This window comes from Bubalus bubalis, chromosome 11 (assembly GCF_019923935.1).
Source record: "Bubalus bubalis isolate 160015118507 breed Murrah chromosome 11, NDDB_SH_1, whole genome shotgun sequence".
NCBI lineage: Eukaryota > Metazoa > Chordata > Mammalia > Artiodactyla > Bovidae > Bubalus > Bubalus bubalis.
The window spans coordinates 77,405,825-77,425,050 of NC_059167.1; the positions used below are offsets into that span (position 1 = coordinate 77,405,825).

Genomic DNA, 19,226 nt, shown 5'->3' on the forward strand with positions numbered 1-19,226 from the left:
CCCCGTCTTAGGTTACAACTCCTTCCCGTTTACTTGTTTTGTCTTTTTGGCATATTCCTCATTACATTATCCCTTCTCTCTTCCTAACCTGTCTTATAGTTTTAATTCAAGTGGTGAGGAAGAGAGTCCCACTCTAGCTAACAATAGGACTTTTAATTCTTTAACACTCTCTAAACAGGTCCTGCTTTTCATAACTGGGATTCTACAATTTTTTATAATCCTCAAAGTTACTGACACAATCAGCTACAGTTTTGACGCTTTCTCGATTAATTTAATAAAAATTAGAATAACTTGGAACCTTCAAAATCCCTAATTTAATCTCTTCTCTAAACATTTGGAGTTCTGCCATTCCAGTCAGGTAGCCATCTATACCCAGACTTTTCTCTACAGCTTAACTGGCCAAATTTTTACTTTATCCCTAATGTTTCTCCAAACACTAAAAATCCTCCAACATAGTGTCCCTTATTATTCAAACATCACAGTAGAAATACCTGTTCTCTGTGAGTTACAGCACTGATAAAGCAAGTGACGCTCTTTAAAGTTACTTAGTATCCCCACTCTGCATTATTATATATAAGATTTACTCATCACCCTCATTTCTATGTCACACATGCTTACTACTGTTAACTAGTTTCTGCAAGTAATCAGGGTACTACTTTTTCTTTGACCCCTCTGAATTCAACTGAAATGCATTTTCTTGGTCAAGGTGATCTTAACTAGGGTCCCAAAATTCAAACCCCACTTTATACTGGTGCAGCTGAATTTTCCTCATACTAAATAAAAAGGTCAACTGTACAGAACTTTTTAATGTGGCTAAGTCCTTTGTTCTCCCAGGTTATAGTCAGTAATGATGCTTCCTGGTTCTCTCCTGAAAATAAAATTAGTTCACCAGTGATCGGTCCATGGGGTCTGGATACAACTAACTTAGCGACTAAACAATGGTCAGTCAGTGTGGTCACAGGCCAGCCCTGTGTTCTCAGAAAAAGTACATTTTAAAAACTGATCTCTAAATAAAAGTACCCTAAAGCTTCAAGGGTATTAGATTTCATGGTATACTGAGAAAACCCATTATTCTAAATTTTATATCCAAGCAAATGCAACACTGTATTTTATTTGTTTTGAGCTTTCCATAGGTTTTTCAATATTTGGTTTCATAAGGAATGAAAAACAGACACTTTTCATGCCTGGGCTAAGTGGGCCAGTATTTTAAAATACTGATGGCTAACAATCTCAAAACAGCTTTTATTAGCATCTTGGAACTTTGACCTAGAAATCTGACCCTTCTTCTAAGGATCTAGTTTATTTTCTTGTCATCGGTCATGTGCTAAATTCTGAGTTTGTGTAACATATGAGAACATATGAAACAAGGCAGTTAGAAGTATTTTTGACCAAGGTTCTAACAAAACCTACTTATATACAGTGACATGAGCTACAAGGGCAGTCCATAGTCCAGCCTTTCCCTTCTATCCTACTTTGTCACCTGTTAGACAAAGTGATTTATGGAACCTTTATCAATAGGACATGACTTCTGTCCCTACCAAGTTGTATATAAATGCCTCTGAAACAGAAGCAACTTTCTGGGAAATCTAAGGTTTGCGTAAGTTTTAACAGCCCAAACTAACCATGTTTTTGTCCTGTCCTGCTGGAAAAACTGAAGCATGAAACATAAATAAAAAGGGCCTTTCAGGACAAGGAAGCATCACAAACCTGAAAGCGGTTTAATAAGTCCAAGTTGGGTGCTAATTAGTACCATGCCTAAAATTAGCTTGAATGGACTGAATTAATTGAAAGTAAAATAAATGTATGACTCTGTCCTCAGTTTTTAGGAAGGAACAGACTACAGAAGACCAGGAAAATAGCTCTACAATTTTCAGTAAACACTGAGGCACAGACTCAGAATCCATTTGGTAACTGGGGCTATAAATGGCAATTAAAAAACAAAATGGAAGAAAAGACAAGTTTCATTCTCCAGCTGTTTCACTCTTGACATGTTTGAACCTCTTCTACTTAAGGATGAAAGAATTCAGCACTCAACAAAAATATCAAAAAAGGTGCCAACTGGATCACAAAACATTGACAAAAAGGCTTAAGGAAGTTCCCCAACTTTTTCATTAGGCATTAAAAGCCATTTTTGCAAACACATCTCCACTTCAATCCAAGTTACTTGTCTCGTTGATTCAACACCCACCCCAATGAAACCTAAGTTGAAGTGTATGTTGGTATGCATAATAATTACGACTCAAAGATAAATATATCTAGTATATTCTAGGGGTTTTGTGAAGGCTGCTGTGAAACAAAGAATTTGAAGTAAACAATTATAAAATACAAAAATAAAAAAATCAGGGTATTTATTTTTTCTCCAAATTCCTGGTTTAATAAGGTCTTGTTTATTTTGAGAAAAAAGGTCCCAAACATCAGGCTGTTCACAAAAATAACCCACAGTATCAACTTTAGAAAACAAATCTTAAGACTATTACACTAGTTATTTTTCTAGAGGATGCATTTAACATGCCAACTCTCATTCACAAAAATACATTGTTACATTGGTGTTGAACAGCCCCACACAGCACTCTTATGTGGGGTATAACACACATACCTCTAACTCAAAGCTGCTCTCAGGTTCTACTCAACTAATGAGACTGCCTTTGTAGTTAGGGAAGCAACTATTGTATGAATGGGAAAAACTGTACTCCCTGTGTAACAAGAGATTATTTTGGAGACAGTTGATAAAAACCATACATCCTTTTTATTGTTAAGTCATAAAGAGGTATCAAAATTAAAAGCAAAATTACAGGGTAAGACTTAACGTAACTACTAGGAGGGTCAAAGGAAGTGAAAATGGGACTAGGCGCAGGGCAATATGAATTAATGAACATGGGAAGGACAAGGATGGGGAGAACAGTGAGCATGTGCTGAAGATACTAGGGGAGAGGATCTGGTGAAAATTTTGATCTTAGACAAGCGCCTAGGTAAAGAAATAATGGGACAAGATTTCTAAACCCCGCTATGTGCTTAAGAGTCATCCTCGCCATTGGCGCTGTCTCTGTCATCCTCTCCTTCCTCAGCCTCTTTTTCATCATCCTTGATCAACTCCAGCTGTGAGAAACAGACACAAATAGGATGGAGTTAGAGGCACTCCATGGGTCCCTGATCCCCCCTCCACCACCTCTTTCTTTCCTTTCCCGTGGTTTTCACCTGGTCATCCCCCCGATCTTCATTATCATCATCATCCAGTAGGTCCCCCTCCTCAGCAGAGTCATCTGCACCCCCCTCAGACTCCATCTTCACATTAGTCTCATCTTTCTTCAGGGAGCTGCTGCTCTGCTCCTCTTCTGACTTATCATTCTTCATCTCTACTGGGGATGAGAAGGACAAGTCTGTCTAGGGGCAAGTAATGTCCACAGGATGTAGACAATCCCCACTAACAGATCATAGAACTGCAGCACAAATCTAAATCCTCCCACAAAATGCCCTTCCCAATTCAAATTCCACAAGTTTCATATTCAATTGCTTTATACCCCACTATTTCAACATGTACTTGCAACTAGCTTAGGTAACTAACTCTACTGTACACCCAACAAGTAACAGGACCACTTACCTCCTTGTTTGCTCTGTTCCTTTTCAATTTTTTCCAGGCTTTCCAGTAAAGAATCCACTTTTTGTTTTATCTGGGTTAACTCCTTCTTAATGGTCTGAAGGTCATCTCCTTTCACTTAATACAAACAAAAACCTAGATTAAAATCAAATGTACCAGAAGCTACCAGATAACCAAACACATTCCCCCTCTAGACTATACAATAGTAGTCAACATGAGATCCTTGGAGATAAATGGAGCCTATACCAGATTGTTATAGTAATGGGGGGGGCGGTCACTGACCTTTTGATTATTAGATGAAAACTGAATCTAATGACTCTATTCCCTTAGCAGCAGCATTATTACTTTTGTAAGCCTGCTAAAAAAAAACCCTCAATTCTATTTTAAAGCATTTTCTAGTTTTAGCAACATTATTTTATACACTGAATGGGTGTTGCAACTCCTTAAAATCTAATGACTTTTTCAAATTACCAAGGCCTTAAGGACAGAAGGCTGACTAGAGCTGGCCCCTTAATCACTATTTTCTCATCTTCCATTATTTGATTACACAAAGTTATTTGTACAAAGATAAAAGTTTTGAATATTATTAATTGTGTTGATCTCTGAAATTTCAACATACGAGAAATATCAGAACCAGAAAGCTGCAGTAATACTTACACTTTCCAGACTTAGAAGAAGATCCCCGCTGTCCACTCTTAGAATTGAAGCCACTTTTGCCCCTTCGTGAGGTGTTTCCTGATACACGCTGGCGTTTTGAGGGCACTACAGCCCGAGCAATAGGAGGAGGAGGAGGAACACGTGCTGGGTAACTGTACATCCTATTGGATAAAAGGAAAACAATTTCTTCACAACTAAGTCTGGAAGAGTCCAACAACTGTACCCTTATAAAATGATATATTACTGTCAATCGTCTAGCAATTACTTCTTTTTGCTAAGTTAATTTCATTCAAAAGGCCAATTTATTCCTTTTAATACTGCAACTGCACACATACACACAATGGTTGCATTAAGCTCTGGCCATAAAGGTTCCTGTGTACAATGGCATTACTGATAGAACCTTACTTTTTACAATGAATAGCTTTTGCCTTTGATCTTATTCCTTTCATATATGTGCTACAATATTATAAGCAAATAAAGTACTCACAAATGACTAAAATTAACCAACTTTGCAAACAGTGCTATTATTAGCTAAATCCCTGGCATTTTCACCCACAGAAGCATACAAATAATTATCACTAGTTATAGTATTAGATTGAACCATATAAAACTTCCATGATTAACTGCTTTTGGCCTACAGTAACAGGCATTTCCTATGTGTTAGCTGGATGTACATACCACTATCAATTCTAACAACATTTAGCATAAGCTCCACTCAAAGAGAAGGCAATGGCACCCGACTCCAGTACGCCTGCCTGGAAAAACCCATGGATGGAGAAGCCTGGAGGGCACGGTCCATGAGGTCGCTGAGGGTCAGACACGACTGAGCGACTTCACTTTCACTTTTCACTTTCATGCACTGGAGAAGGAAATGGCAACCCACGCCAGTATTCTTGCCTGGAGAATCCCAGGGATGGGGGAGCCTGGTGGGCTGCCGTCTATGGGGTCACACAGAGTTGGACACGACTGAATCGACTTAGCAGCAGCAGCCACTCAAAGCTCCAACAGAGGATATTGTCTATCTTGTTCACCATTCACTAGTGCCTAAATTCATTGCCCAGCACACATTTAGCTCTCAAAAATTACAGATTTTTCAACTGCTGCTTCCACTAAGTAAGTATTCCCATGACTGCTAAAGATATACCAAAGTGATAGCATGGTATTGGTGGTTACATTTGTAAAGAGAAAAAAATACAACAAAAACCTTCCCACAAGTACATTAGTTCCAGAAAGTCTTTTTATTCCATGTTGTTCTTTTAACAAAAGCCTGTAGGGCATAAGTTAAGACGTACCAGTAGGAAAAAAAACTAGTAATTCTAGTTCTGAACCATTTTAGCTATGGACTCCAAGGCCAAGGAACAATCCACCAACTGTTCCCCTGCCTAACTTCAAAGTGTTGAAATTTTAAAACCCTTATATAATGTGATGCGTCTCCCACTTATACACCTCATCAGTGGCTAGTTTTCTCTGAATTTGTAACAGTCTCCAATCCTGGAAGTGAGAACATTGATTCTGCAGTCTCACAGACAATTCTTTCTTCTGCTCAACCTTAAAAATATAAAAATGTTTCTATTCTGTTTAACAAGTCAAGTAGGTATGACAGTAACATTTTCCTAATTTAAGAATATGTGCGTACTACCAAATAAGTGAGGGAATAACTTACTATTAATCCTGAAGATTTTAGTACCGACCACCCTATACCTTTCCTCTTGAAACACAGTAGTTACTGATTTCCCATTCTGCCAAAGAATCAACCCTTGGTAAGGTTGATTATTAAAACAGTCATGCCTTGTTTCAAGTTCCAATAAGGAAGTTTGAATCCTAGGAAATAAGAAAATTTAAGATCCTATGATTCAGAAAGTAGGCTCATGCTTCTGCAGAGGTTTCTTTCTCAGTAGAAGAGTATTAACCGATCTGTTTGTCAGTTTTAATCCATTTATGGGATTACCAAAAGAGCCACTTGGTAACTATTTATTGTAACTACTTTCTTCCATTTTTACATAAAGCTGTTTTGTCTTTTGGCCTCAAATTTTCCAAAGTATAATGATCCAGAAACTATAAAATATCAGTGTTCAGAAACTACCTTGCTTTGTGATACTCTGTACAATTTCTGGGAGTAAAAAAGTGAGTCACCGCACCTTTTAGGCATGAAACAGCTCATGCCTGAGCCCTGCTGGATTTAAGAGATCTAACCTACCTTCCAACCCACTCACTCACAGCATCAGTCTCCAAACCAATGAACTAGCCATTCCAGATTCCCTAGGCTCTAAGGCACTGTAATTTCTTTTTTGAACCATACTACTTCATCTTACCAGGGTATATACCGCTGTAACAAAAATGAAGAAACAATGTATATTTTCGATTTATGTAATAGTATCATGAACACGAAGTCAAATGGTTTAGTTCTCTGAAGAAAAATGATCAACTGGTTATGCTGAAGGGCTTTTAGGGTCACAGAACTTAACTGCTGCTTAAGCAAAAATGGGCTCTCAAAAAACTCACAAACATTCCTCCAAGGAAGTTTAAGTAGACCATGCCTTATAAGATGCCAAAGCTCATCAATGTGAAAACATGAGAAAGAGAAAACAGGAAGAGAAAAACCACACCTACTGAGATAATCATTTTTGGTTATAGAATAGATAACAGGAAGCTTCCTATAATAGCTTCAAGAACCAGGTACAAACTAAGTAACCACTTCCCCCACAAGAAAGTTATACAGTAAATCACAGCAGGTAATGAAAGAGCTGAATTCTCTAATTATAAAGCCCAAGCCATTAAAAAGTCTTCATGAAAGTTAAATTGTTACTAGAGAACAAGCATTGAACACTTAAGAGAACTGTGACTCCATTGAGTTCAGAACCTGGACACTAAGTGTTGGTATAAAATCTAGTCAAAAAGGCAACTAAAATATCATTTTAAATAAATCAATACACTTCTGGACACGCATTAGCCAATAATCTAACAGATAAGACAAACAAAACAGAACAAAACCCCTCTACCCTGATCTCCAAGCTAAAACATGAGCATTACAAGGCCTTTATTAAATGTACAGGCATTCAAAGGCAAGCTTCTTCAATGACTGAATGTAACACAGTGACCTCTGGCCTCAGAAAACCTGATTAGTAATACATCTTAACTACTATCAAAGTAGAAACAACTAGAATAAAGTATTGGCAAAAACCTATATTCTCCAGAATGTTTACTTAATGAACCATAACTGCTTCTGGTCCTAAAAACTGGACAGATTTAGGCCAATCAATTAAGATTTCCACCCCCCTTACAATACTGACTCATCAAATTCAGTTTAAACACACAATCTCATTATAATTTCATTCAAGGGCTAGGAAATATTTTTTCTCCCACTACATTATTCATCTGCAACATAAAAATCTCAAGATGAGTTTCTTCCTGATTATCTTTGATTTTCCTAGAAAAGGGTCAGATTTTATAGGCTACTATATTTTGAGGCTTTTGGATGTCAGACACTCCCTCCAACTGTCTGCTAAAATTCTGTGAATGCTTCAGTTTACAACAATCTACAACTTACACAACTTCAATTTTGAGTTTCCCAATATATCATCCAAAGTAAACCTTCACAACACACCCCTTACCTAACATTATGCTGTACAGATTTTCTACAAAGAAAAGGAGTTTTACAACATTTATCTATCTGGCCTTGTATGGATGAGCAGTAGTACACTAGATGAGCAGAGTTATCAACTACTCATGAATACCAGAATTAAAGGAACTGTTCAGAATCAAAGTCTTCCAGACTTCCCTGGTGGTTAAGAATCTGCCTTCCAATGCAGCGCATGTGGGCTCAAGTCCCTGGTCAGGGAACTAAAAGGCCACAGGCTGCAACTACAGAGCCCACGTGCCACAAGCAAAGATTCCACGTGCTGCAAGTGAAATCTAACAGTTAAAAATAAATAAAATTATTAAAAAATCAAGGCCTTCAGTAATTGGCATCTTTGAATATTATACTCTTTAGAAAACCATCTGAAAAACCTTATTTGAATGATTTACTTAACTGTCTTCTGATCTTTTTAAAGAAAATTACCAAATTGTTCACTAGACTGGATTGACAGCACAATACCCTCAGTAGACTTTATGTCTTAAAAATTGCTTTTTAGTAATTAACACAATGAAATTATCTTAAACTTATTACTGAAGACTATGGTATAAAATTCTTTTAAACACATAATTTAGGAACCAAAAAATTTTAAAATTTACCATAATAAAATTTTAATAGTACATATTTTTTTTTAATCTCAAAGTTTTATTTTATGAATGAGTAGACTGTTGCCTTTAATTACCTAAGGGAAAAGTGCTAAAAATGACTATGAAGTATTAGTCACTCGGTCATGTCCGACTCTTTGCAACTCTTTGCAATATAGACTATATACAGTCTGCCAGGATTCTCTGTCCATGGAATTCTCCAGGCAAGAATACTGGAGTAAGTTGCCATTTCCTACTCCAGGAGATCTTCCCAAGCCAGGGATCAAAGCCAGGTTTCCCACATTCTTTACAGTCTGAGTTACTAGGGAAACTCTCCCCCCATGCCTATGTAACATGTTTAGTTCAGTTTTATATTAAAATAAAGCTATGATGTATCAATATTCACCCTCAAACCCCGTTTTCATGATGTGAAATTTACCCTGTTGACCTTTAAAATAAATCCACTAGTGAAATTATTATAATTTGTGTTTTATTTCTAAATTAAGAAACAATTTCTAACTGTTATTTGTAGGCACCCCTCCACAAATGTTCCCTTGATTAGTCTGGGAGACACCAAACTGGATATGACTATAAACACTTGTTTTGATAACATAAGGCAGAGTGTCAATTACTAATGTAAATTTACACAGTTGCACTTTATGGTCCTTAACTTTCTTTAAACTGCTCTTTTGGTCCATTAAGGATACAGCTTCTCTGTACAACAGTTAAAATTAAAAACAGCCAGTACTGCTCAACTAAATGATTAAGGGACTTAATGATAAACAGGTCTGCTGTGCAGGATTCATTCAATATATAAGGGCACCAAAACATCAAATTTTAACTTTTTTTCAGCTAAAGAAAAAAAAAAAAAAAAAAAAAAAAAACAGAAAAACAAAACAAAACAAAACAAAAACAGAAAAATAAACGTTTATCAGTATCTCTGTACCTTGCGCAAAGAACAGTGATCAAAGCTGTGGAACACTACACACACTGATACTTACAAAGAGCAGGAATCAATAACCTCTGTATTTGTAGAATCAATGAAAGCAATCAATAATTGGCTCTGTAATCTTCTTTTGAAAAGTAGTAGTGATACTAGTATTTAGAGGTACTCTTGCGAAGTCAACGACACATTTCATTAAAATATGAAAAGCCGCTTAAGTTAAGCCACTATATTGAATTTTCTTCATGGATTCACTGGTAATCTATGTTAATCTAAAACTATGTTTCATGGGAGGGCAATTTGAAAATTTACCTACAATAATCTGGGTGATTACTGGATTGCTTTGAGTCCTTTGAAACAGGACTAGATCCAAAACAGTATTAGGAAAAATAACTTTTAAACTGTTTATAAAACTTTCCATCCATGTGATGGAAATCTTTTCAAGTCTGCTCAATTTTCAAAGAATTACACTAATACTCAATTGTCATGATGTACTCAATAAACACTCCCAAATATCACTTTGGATCTTTCCAAAAGATAATGTCTTCAACTGTCAGTGTGGTCCAATTTTAATTTTTTTAAAAAGGCGAAAACTACAAAAGGAGATCAAACCAGTCAATCCTAAAGGAAACCAATCATGAATATTCAAAGGACTGACGCTGAAGTTCCAATACTTTGGCCAGCTGAGGTGAAGAGCCAACTTATTGGAAAAGACACTGATGCTGGAAAAGACTGGGAGCAGGAGAAGAGGGCGAGAGAAGATGAGATAGTTGGATGGCATCATCGACTCAATGCACCTGAGTATGAGCAAACTCTGGGAGATAGTGAAGGACAGGGAAGCCTAGCTTCAGGCCATCCGGTCACAGCAACTGAGCGAATGAACAACATTTATGAAAAATACTGTTTATACACAGTAACTTAGAAACACGTAGGACCACTCATTATTAAATTCTCATGTTGTCAAGCCAGGTCAGAGTATACCTCTCTCACTTACAGTAAAATTTCTTTAAAGGAGTCGTCTGTGAAAACAGGTTTGTGATCACCAGGGGACACAGTGGAGGAAGGAGTTGACTACAAGAAAGCTTCATGGCAAATTTTTGGGAGGTATGGAATTATATCTTGACTGCACTGGTAAATACATGGCTGTGCAGGTAGAAACCGTACATCCAAGAGAGTAAAATTTAAGTTTTGTATGATATGTCTGCTTTCCTGGTAGCTCAGTGGAAAAGAATAAATACGCTTGCCAATAGAGAGGACAATCCCTAGGTCAGGAAGATCCCCTAGAAAAAGAAATAGCAACCCACTTGAGTATTCTTGCCTGGGAAATCCCATGGACAGAGGAGCCTGGCAGGTACATGGCGTCTCAAGAGTTGGACACGACTTAACGACTAAACAACATGATGTCTCCACAATTTGTCTTTCCATTCTCTCTTGAATCGCTTTATAAAGTCTTGTGCCCGCTCCATTATGAAAACCTACCCTTGACCCCAATGAACTCCACACCTGCTACTGGCCTAATTAACATCTCTCAAAGTGGATGTCTAATAAGGAGCTTATTTAACACAGCCAGAACTCAACTGTTATATTCACCCCAAACCTTTGTTCCTTCTATGTTCTTTCCCCATCACTGTTCCTATAAATTCCTAGCCAAAACTTTGGTGACATCAGTGATTTCTCTCAGCCCTCACAAAAGTCTGGAAGAAATGTATGTCTGCACTAGCTTCAAATACAACCACTATTCAGCACTCCCACTGTCACCTCCCTGGTCCTTCCCCAAATGACTGTCTGCATAATTCCATCAGCCCCTTTCACAATAGTCTAGTTAAAATAATAAAAAAAATAAGATCCTTTCTGTTCAACTATCCCCAATGGCCATCCTCCCATTCAGAGTAAAAACTAAAGATACACAGTATCTTAACATGCTCTGTATGTGTTCAACCTGTCCATCTTCTCTGAGGCCATCTATTTTCCACTAGTACCTGTGACCCACAATATTTCATAGTAAGATCTTAACAAATATTGAGAACATAAATTTTTCTAAACTGGCCTATAGGAAAGAATTTATCACAAGTCACATTATCCACAACAAATAACAAACCAATCTATTGTTTAGCTGGAAAGCCAGTAGGATTCAGCTCCCCTTTTTCTAGTTTTATAAAAACTACTGGGAGTTTTGCCCTAAGAAAATTAGTTTATTATTGAAAAAAGTTCAATACTAATTTAACCACAAAATTGAATCCTTTTTCAAACTATTGATAACAATATAAAAATAAGATCTTGTGCCTACAATGTATAAAATTTAAGACTATTATGCCATGCTTCCTGTAAGGACATCAAAATTTTCCATTGACGAGCTCCTGCTAGTATAAATTTTGTACTTTATCAATCTGTTCCTCTTGCTAAACTATTCTATCTCATAGTAATAAGATACTTATCCCTGTAAAATAAAAGTCCTGGAAAAGAAGTTTATCCACCTAAACAAGTCAAATTCTATTTGGTAGACTTCATTTCTTGTTCCTCTGATTATAGTTTAAGAAGATATCAAAGTATGTGTTACATGCTCAGTCGTGTCCAACTCTTTGTGACCCCATGGACTGCAGCCTGCCAGGCTCCTACTTCCATGGGATTTTATAGGCAAGGATACTGGAGTGGGTTGCTATTTCCTTCTCCAGGGGATCTTTCTGACCCAGGGATTGAACCCAGATCTCCTGCATTGCAGGGCAGACTCTCTACATCTGAGCCACCAGGTAAGTCCTTGCATCAAAATATAATCTTATCCTATTTATCAAAAGGATATCCCCCCCCCCTTTGAAAAATAACATTAGTTTCCTGGATATTCTTTCAACATTGCCAGCTGGTTCTAAAACTAGTCTGGGTTCCCTAACTTCTGAAGAGCAGCCCTTGGTCCTTTTCTTTCTTATACTTACGACAAAGTCTGTAGCACTCTAAGATCTGTACTATCAAATCAAGTAGTAACTAGGCACATGTGCTTATTTAAAACAAATTTAAAATTCAGTTCTGCAGTTACATTAGCCACATTTTCCATATGTGGCCGTCTATGACACCAAAAGTGCAGATACAGAATACTGACCTCATCACACAGTTCTACTAGACAGCATTGTTCTAATTTGTTCCTTCCAGACGTCTACTTACTTTCTATATATAATTTCCAAAGAGTCTAGAATTCTATGATATTTAAAAGAAAAAAAAACTAAGAGTGATAAACTTCAAAAATGATAGTATCAGTTACCGTATCCAGAGTCTTATACCAAAAATATATGAAAAAGCTTTTCCCAATATAAAACTGGCCACAGAATCTGTCTGAATACATTTCTCCAAAGAGAAACAACCAATTAGCACATGAAAACTAAACATCAGCTTTTAAGAAAATACAAATAAGAACCACAAAAAGATAATCCTCACAATAGAATAGCTTAAATAACAAAGACACAACATAACAGATGTTGGCAAGGACATGAATAAATTAAAAAACTCATACATGGCTCAGTTCAGTTCAGTTGCTCAGTCGTGTCTGATTCTTTGCAACATCATGGACTGCAGCACTCCAGGCCTCCCTGTCCATCACCAACTCCTGGAATTTACTCAAACTCATGTCCATTGAGTCGGTGATGCCATCCAACCATCTCATCCTCTGTCGTCCCCTTCTCCCACCTTCAATCTTTCCCAGCATCAGGGTCTTTTCAAATGAGTCAGTTCTTCGCATCAGGTGGCCAAAGTATTGGAGTTCCCACTTCAACATCAGTCCTTCCAATGAACATTCAGGACTGATTTCCTTTAAGATGGACTGGTGGGATCTCCTTGCAGTCCAAGGGACTCTCGAGTGTTCTCCAACACTATAGTTCAAAAGCATCAATTCTTCGGCACTCAGCTTGCTTTACAGTCCAACTCTCACATCTATACATGACTACTGGAAAAACCACAGCCTTGACTAGACGCACCTTTGTTGGCAAAGAAATACATGCCATACATGGCTAATGGGAAAGTAAAATGCTACAGCTGCTTTGGAAGACAGTATGGCAGTTTCCCCCAAAGTTAAAGAACTATTCTAAGACTCAGCAATTCTACTCCTAGATACATACCCAAGAGAAATGAAAACATATGCCCAGGCAAGATGTGTATATCAGTGCTCAGAGCAGCATTATTCAAAATATGGAAAACATTTCAAAAATCTACCAACTGATGAATGGATAAACATACTGCAGTAGTAATAAAAGGAATGAAGTACTGACACAGAGCGTAACATGGGTTAACTGTTGGAAAAAAAACATGGAAGAAAGGGGTCACAAAAGACATACCTCATGATTCCACTGACATGAAATGTCCAAAATAAGCAAAGCTACAGACAGAAAGGCAGCCTTCCTGGTGGCTCAGTGGTAAAGAATCCACCTGCCAATGCAGGAGACGAGAATCCCTTGGTCAGGAAGATCCCCTGGAGAAGGAAATGGCAACCGACTCCAGTATTCTTGCCTGGGAAATCCCATGGACAGAGGAGCCTGATGGGTATAGTCCATGGGGTTGTAAAACAGTCACGATTTAGTAACTAAAAGGACAATATAGAAAGTGGTTGCTAGGCCTGGGGATAATAGAATAGGGAATGACTGCTAGTAAGTTGTTTATTTTTAGAGTGATAACATGTTCTAAAATTATATCATGGTCATAGGCACATTCTGAATATATATATTGAACTGTATACTTTAAACTAGGTTTTAAAAGAAAAAATTAACATCAAGGAGCTTGACAAAGCATATCTGAATGGAGAGTCCTAAAACAGCAGAGGTCACCTATGGGTTAGGTAATAATATACCCAGAACACCACTTAATTCAGAGCCACAAAACAGATTCTCTGATATGGATGCAAAAGCTTCCCCTTCAAATAAATATCTCCCACTTTCTCAACAAGAGTCCAGGACACAAATTCAAGTCAAACAGTATCACATTTATGCTCAAAGCGTAATCATACAAATCTACGCATTAATCTAAAATCTGAGAGCTACATGTTTAGTTTCCCATAAGAAACAAACAGAAGGGCTATTAGCAAATTAAAATTCTCACCCTTTGCCTAAAATGAAGATCTTAACTGTCAACTAAAGAAACATTTCTCAGCTTTCCCAAGTAGCCAAGAACTCTCTGGTTCTCTGAATCACATGCCTTTCCAAGCAGATGATCTCACTCAATTCTCCAAAACGTGAATGTTTCACGTACTCTTCTTTTGTACACACGTCCAAAACTTCTCTCTCTCTCAGATCCAGTGATGCTCAGGAATATCAGAAAATTGAAAGAAAAGGAGGGAGCCAAGAAGACAGCTCCTCTAACACCAATAAGGGCGTTGGCACCTCAAATCCATATACTGTATTTTTTGACTAATTTAAAACCTAAAATATTGTTTGCCTAGAACAAAATAGGGAGAAGGCAATGGCACCCCACTCCAGTACTCTTGCCTGGAAAGTCCCATGGACAGAGGGGCCTGGTAGGCTGCAGTCCATGGGGTTGCTAATAGTCGGACACGACTGAGCAACTTCACTTTCACTTTTCGCTTTCACCCATTGGAGAAGGAAATGGCAACCCACTCCAGTGTTCTTGCCTGGAGAATCCCAGGGACGAGGGAGCCTGCTGGGCTGCCGTCTATGGGGTCGCACAGAGTCGGACACGACTGAAGCGACTTAGCAGCAGAACAAAATAAGGGCTCAGGTATTAGTTTAACAATTATGATGGTTGTTACCATCTTTCATTTGTCTTGCATTTCAATGGCGATTCCCCCACTTCAATTTCTTTTCTCTACTTTCTGTAAGCGTATCTTATTGGAAAAGATAGTATCAACAGAATTGCTTATTTCCCCAAATTCTAAGAACTCAAACCTTTCACAGACCTGTCACTTAGCAAAAGATTACACCTTTAATGGCATAATTCTCTTCATAAAAATAAAAGTCTCATCCCAACTTATTATTTTAGCCCCAGAAAGCACCTGCTCTGGTAACTGTGACCCAATACATCATGCCAAGATTAGTTTACCTCAGAAATTTCTCCACATTCCAACATTTACAAATGTAAATGTAAATGTCCTTCCCCCTCCAGTTTCTCTTTTCTAGTTATGGGGTTGTTAATAAGGTATCACTGCTAATAGGACACAACTATTTAATGTGTTCTTTCCAATCACAGCTGGCTGCTTCCCCAAATATGCTAGGAATATTCATAACCCTGTATCCTCACCCTGTCTAAAAACCTCCTGCTTAATATCAAAGGCAGGTACAAATATTGCCCTTTGTGAAACAACCTGGAGCTCTTTAAATTTTAACAAGGGAACTCACACTTCCCCCAAGGGCACACAATTCATCTTTCTATGGGACAATCCAGTATAAAGCAGAACACACAGCAGCCAATTAATTTCACAGCACTTTCTTCACTGTATAACATAGTGCTAATCATAAATGTGCCACATTTGATCTGCTTGTAGACTTGCTTCCCTCCTCCTTTCATGGTATACTAGCAATACTTAATGTACTTTTATGTGCCATAATAACAGCACTCTGAAAAATCTCTAGTGGAACAACTTCACAGTTCAGTCCCTTATGCACTGTTGACACTGGTATCCAAATAACATGTGCAACTTCTGACAAGTTATTTATTATAAAGTCCTCAAAGACCACTGAACTAAATCAGGGTCCTTCTGAACCTGCTTAACAGGTGTTTGCCAAGTCTCAGCTATCATATCACAGCCTATTATCAAATCTAAGTAAGCATGTGATTTTTCTTGTGTTCCAAAGTTCTTTACAGAAGAATGACTGAGAAAGAACTATTCCATTGTCATAACTGAGTGCTATTTCTTTTATTTAAATTGACATAATTCACATACCAAACCAATATAAACCCTTTGAGTACGTACAACTTAATGAGTTTTAACATTCTCACAAACTTCTGCATCATTACAACTCTGTAATTCCAGAGTATTTTCCTGGGTGATTATAAGGGAAAGAAAAGCAGGGCTACTACAAAGAGTCCATCTAAAAGCTTTTCCTAAAAATGGCTATGTTTTTATATTTAAGTAGAGTTCCCTGTGCTACAACAAAAATTAAAGCTTTAATGCCTATTTCCAACAATGTAACCAATTATTTTTATTATAGCACTTCTGGCACAAAGGAACAATCTGCCTTCTAATCGGCATTAATATCAAAAGTGAATGACTAAATATCTATATGGAAAGAGAAATTAAAAGAAATTCATTTAAGCATTTGAAAGAAAAATCACTCAAAGGAACTGCTTCACACAAGAAGTCCACCAACAGCAACTACTCTAGCAACAATTTCCCTAGAAGCAACAAGACTCAACAGGATACAAGTGGAAATGGATCTCTGTCAGCTTACAGGTTGTAAGACTTTCAACATCAAGGTAACTGATGCGGAGATCCTCCTCCACCATGAAGGCTTCCCCAATGGCTCAGGGGGTAAAGAATCTGCCTGCAATGCAGGAGATGCAGGAGACGAGAGATGGGAAGATCCCTTGGAGGAAGAGATGGCAACCCACTCCAGTATTCTTTGCATGGGAAATCCCATGGACAGAGGAGCCTGGCAGGATAGTCTATGGGGTGAAAAGAGTCAGGACTGAGCATGCCCACCAGCCCCTACCATGAGTAGTCACCCTAAATCAGAAAGCTACTTTGGGGCTTGTCTTCCTACCAGAAAAAATGTGTTAACAAATCTTTGAGTAATTATAAACTATGTATGACAGTTTATAGCCCATTTGAAAGAGCTGACAGTGTATCTGAGTAACTAACAAATACCTAAAATGATAGTTTCACACATGTTGGTAATTTATGTTAAATTCACTTAAGAACTACCAACACATATTATATCAGAAATGGCCTTAAGAACAAGTAAAATGACAGGCCTAATTTACATAATTTATGAAAAAGTAATTTGCATTAAGACTATAGAATCCAATCCTCTGTTGCCTCCTCAGAGATAGCATATATTAATATATAAGTGACTCAAATTTTAACGTTTGATCATTCTCCAGTATGAAAAGTATTTACAATCTTTGGAATTTGTGCATCAAAACCCATGAAAACCCAAGCAAAAATAAAAATCACTCTAATTCCCCTAACAAAATATCATTAATCACCTACTCCCTGATATCAAAAATGTATCTCCTCAAGAAACACCTAATGCTTACGTTCCTAAAGTTTCTGACAAAAGTCAGGGTAATGATGATTAAATTGCATAACCTTTAATGAAATACTCGGGTATCCTCTCCGACCTCCCCTATGTCAAAAAAAGAAAAGAAAAGAAGAAAACAACCTGAATCTGAACTAGACTCCAAATCTACCCCACTAGTTCAGAGGAAATACAGAGGACAGGTTAACATGCTAAACAACATTAAATACAACCTGCAAAATCAAGTCTGGAAAACTTGGATGATTAAGGAATCTTCCTATCTTAAGTATAAGTGGTATTGTCATTATGGTTATAAAATGTCATTATGCTTATAAAAGCAGTCTTTAACTTACACTGATATACTACTTTCTTATATAAATTAAAATGTATTTCACTATGCATTAGTTTAGACTTCTGTCACATAAGGAACTGCATGCTAGAGATGTTAGATTTTGTGGAAAGGAATGGTGGGGTGTCCATGATTCCCTTCATTTTGATATGAAGGGAGTCAACAATTTATGCAGAAGCAATAATGTATGTCAGTGTTAATGCTGCAGCATGTGGGATCTTCCCAGACCAGGCACTGAACCTGTGTTTCCTGCATTGGCAGGTACCACCCAACCACCAGGGAAACCCAAGATTAATTCTTGATTAACTGAAGCATAATAGTATTTGAGGGTTATACATAATGCAACCTTTGCCCACATTTCCTTAGCCTTCATAACAACTCTATTAGTAGGCATTATCATTTTAGGGATAAGAAAACTGAAGTGATATATGACTCTGGTCATAATCCTTTCTGCTAAGTGACTAAGCCTTTGGATTCCTCTATCAGCTGCTGCCCTAATGTAACAATAGGCAGTAGAAATGCCAAATGTATGTCTTAAAATATTCATGTGAATTTCATGTTCTTAACCGTGTGACTAAGCAGACTAATTTAACCCCCATTTATATAACAGGACACAGAGCTTTCAGCACATCTCAGAGCCAATTTCCTATCTTCTTTTAAAGAATCTAAAAGTTAATTTATGATGTTACTAAGGATAATAAATATCTTAACCTTGTGAATAAAGTATCTTCAGGATGACTTCTGAGAAAACTTACTACCATTTTCCTAGGTTTTTCCATTCTTAAGTAAACATGCTTGTTTTCCCTACTAGACCCCAGTATATATTTGAATGAGCTCTTTATTAAGCCACTATTTGGTTACTCAGTCATCAGAAATCTTTTTTTATTGGCCACGTTTAGAATGGAAGGTCAAAAACATTACTTTTCACTGTCACTCTATAATATCAAGCAATACAGATTAACAACTAAAGGTATTCTCTTGCTCTGGAAAAACTAGTGAGGCCAACAGTGGTGTTGTTACCAATTTTTAAGACCAAATAGCAGTGGTAAGACATATGAAGGTATTTCTGTAAACATCTCACTGTTTTCATTATTCCTTGCTGTCTCTTTTACTCAATTTCAAAATTCATCACTTAAAACAACCTTTCCCAAACTTACTTAGAATGAGATGATGCATCTATATCACTTTCTCATGATTTTTCAAATATAAATGCTATTCTGGAGGCCTAAGAAACCATTATTCCAACCCCTCTGCCTTTAGAACTGTATCATCATCTTCAATCTACAATACTGCATT

General features: G+C 37.3%; 1 protein-coding gene across 10 annotated transcripts in view; it reads right to left on the reverse strand.

Annotated features, from left to right (window-relative positions):
• Positions 1-2,347: 2,347 nt before the first annotated feature.
• HNRNPC (heterogeneous nuclear ribonucleoprotein C) overlaps positions 2,348-19,226 on the reverse strand; it is a 45,599-nt gene continuing 28,720 nt past the window's right edge. For 8 of the 10 annotated variants that reach the window (XM_025296038.3, XM_025296032.2, XM_025296030.3 and 5 more), the window contains 4 exons: positions 4,253-4,413; positions 3,599-3,712; positions 3,196-3,356; positions 2,348-3,096 (listed from right to left, as the gene is read on the reverse strand). In XM_025296038.3, coding sequence (XP_025151823.1) covers positions 3,013-3,096; positions 3,196-3,356; positions 3,599-3,712; positions 4,253-4,413 — 520 coding nt within the window. In that variant the 3' untranslated portion in view covers positions 2,348-3,012. The remainder of the gene's footprint in view (positions 3,097-3,195; positions 3,357-3,598; positions 3,713-4,252; positions 4,414-19,226) is intronic. The other 2 variants (XM_025296039.3, XM_025296037.3) reach the window with 1 other exon arrangement.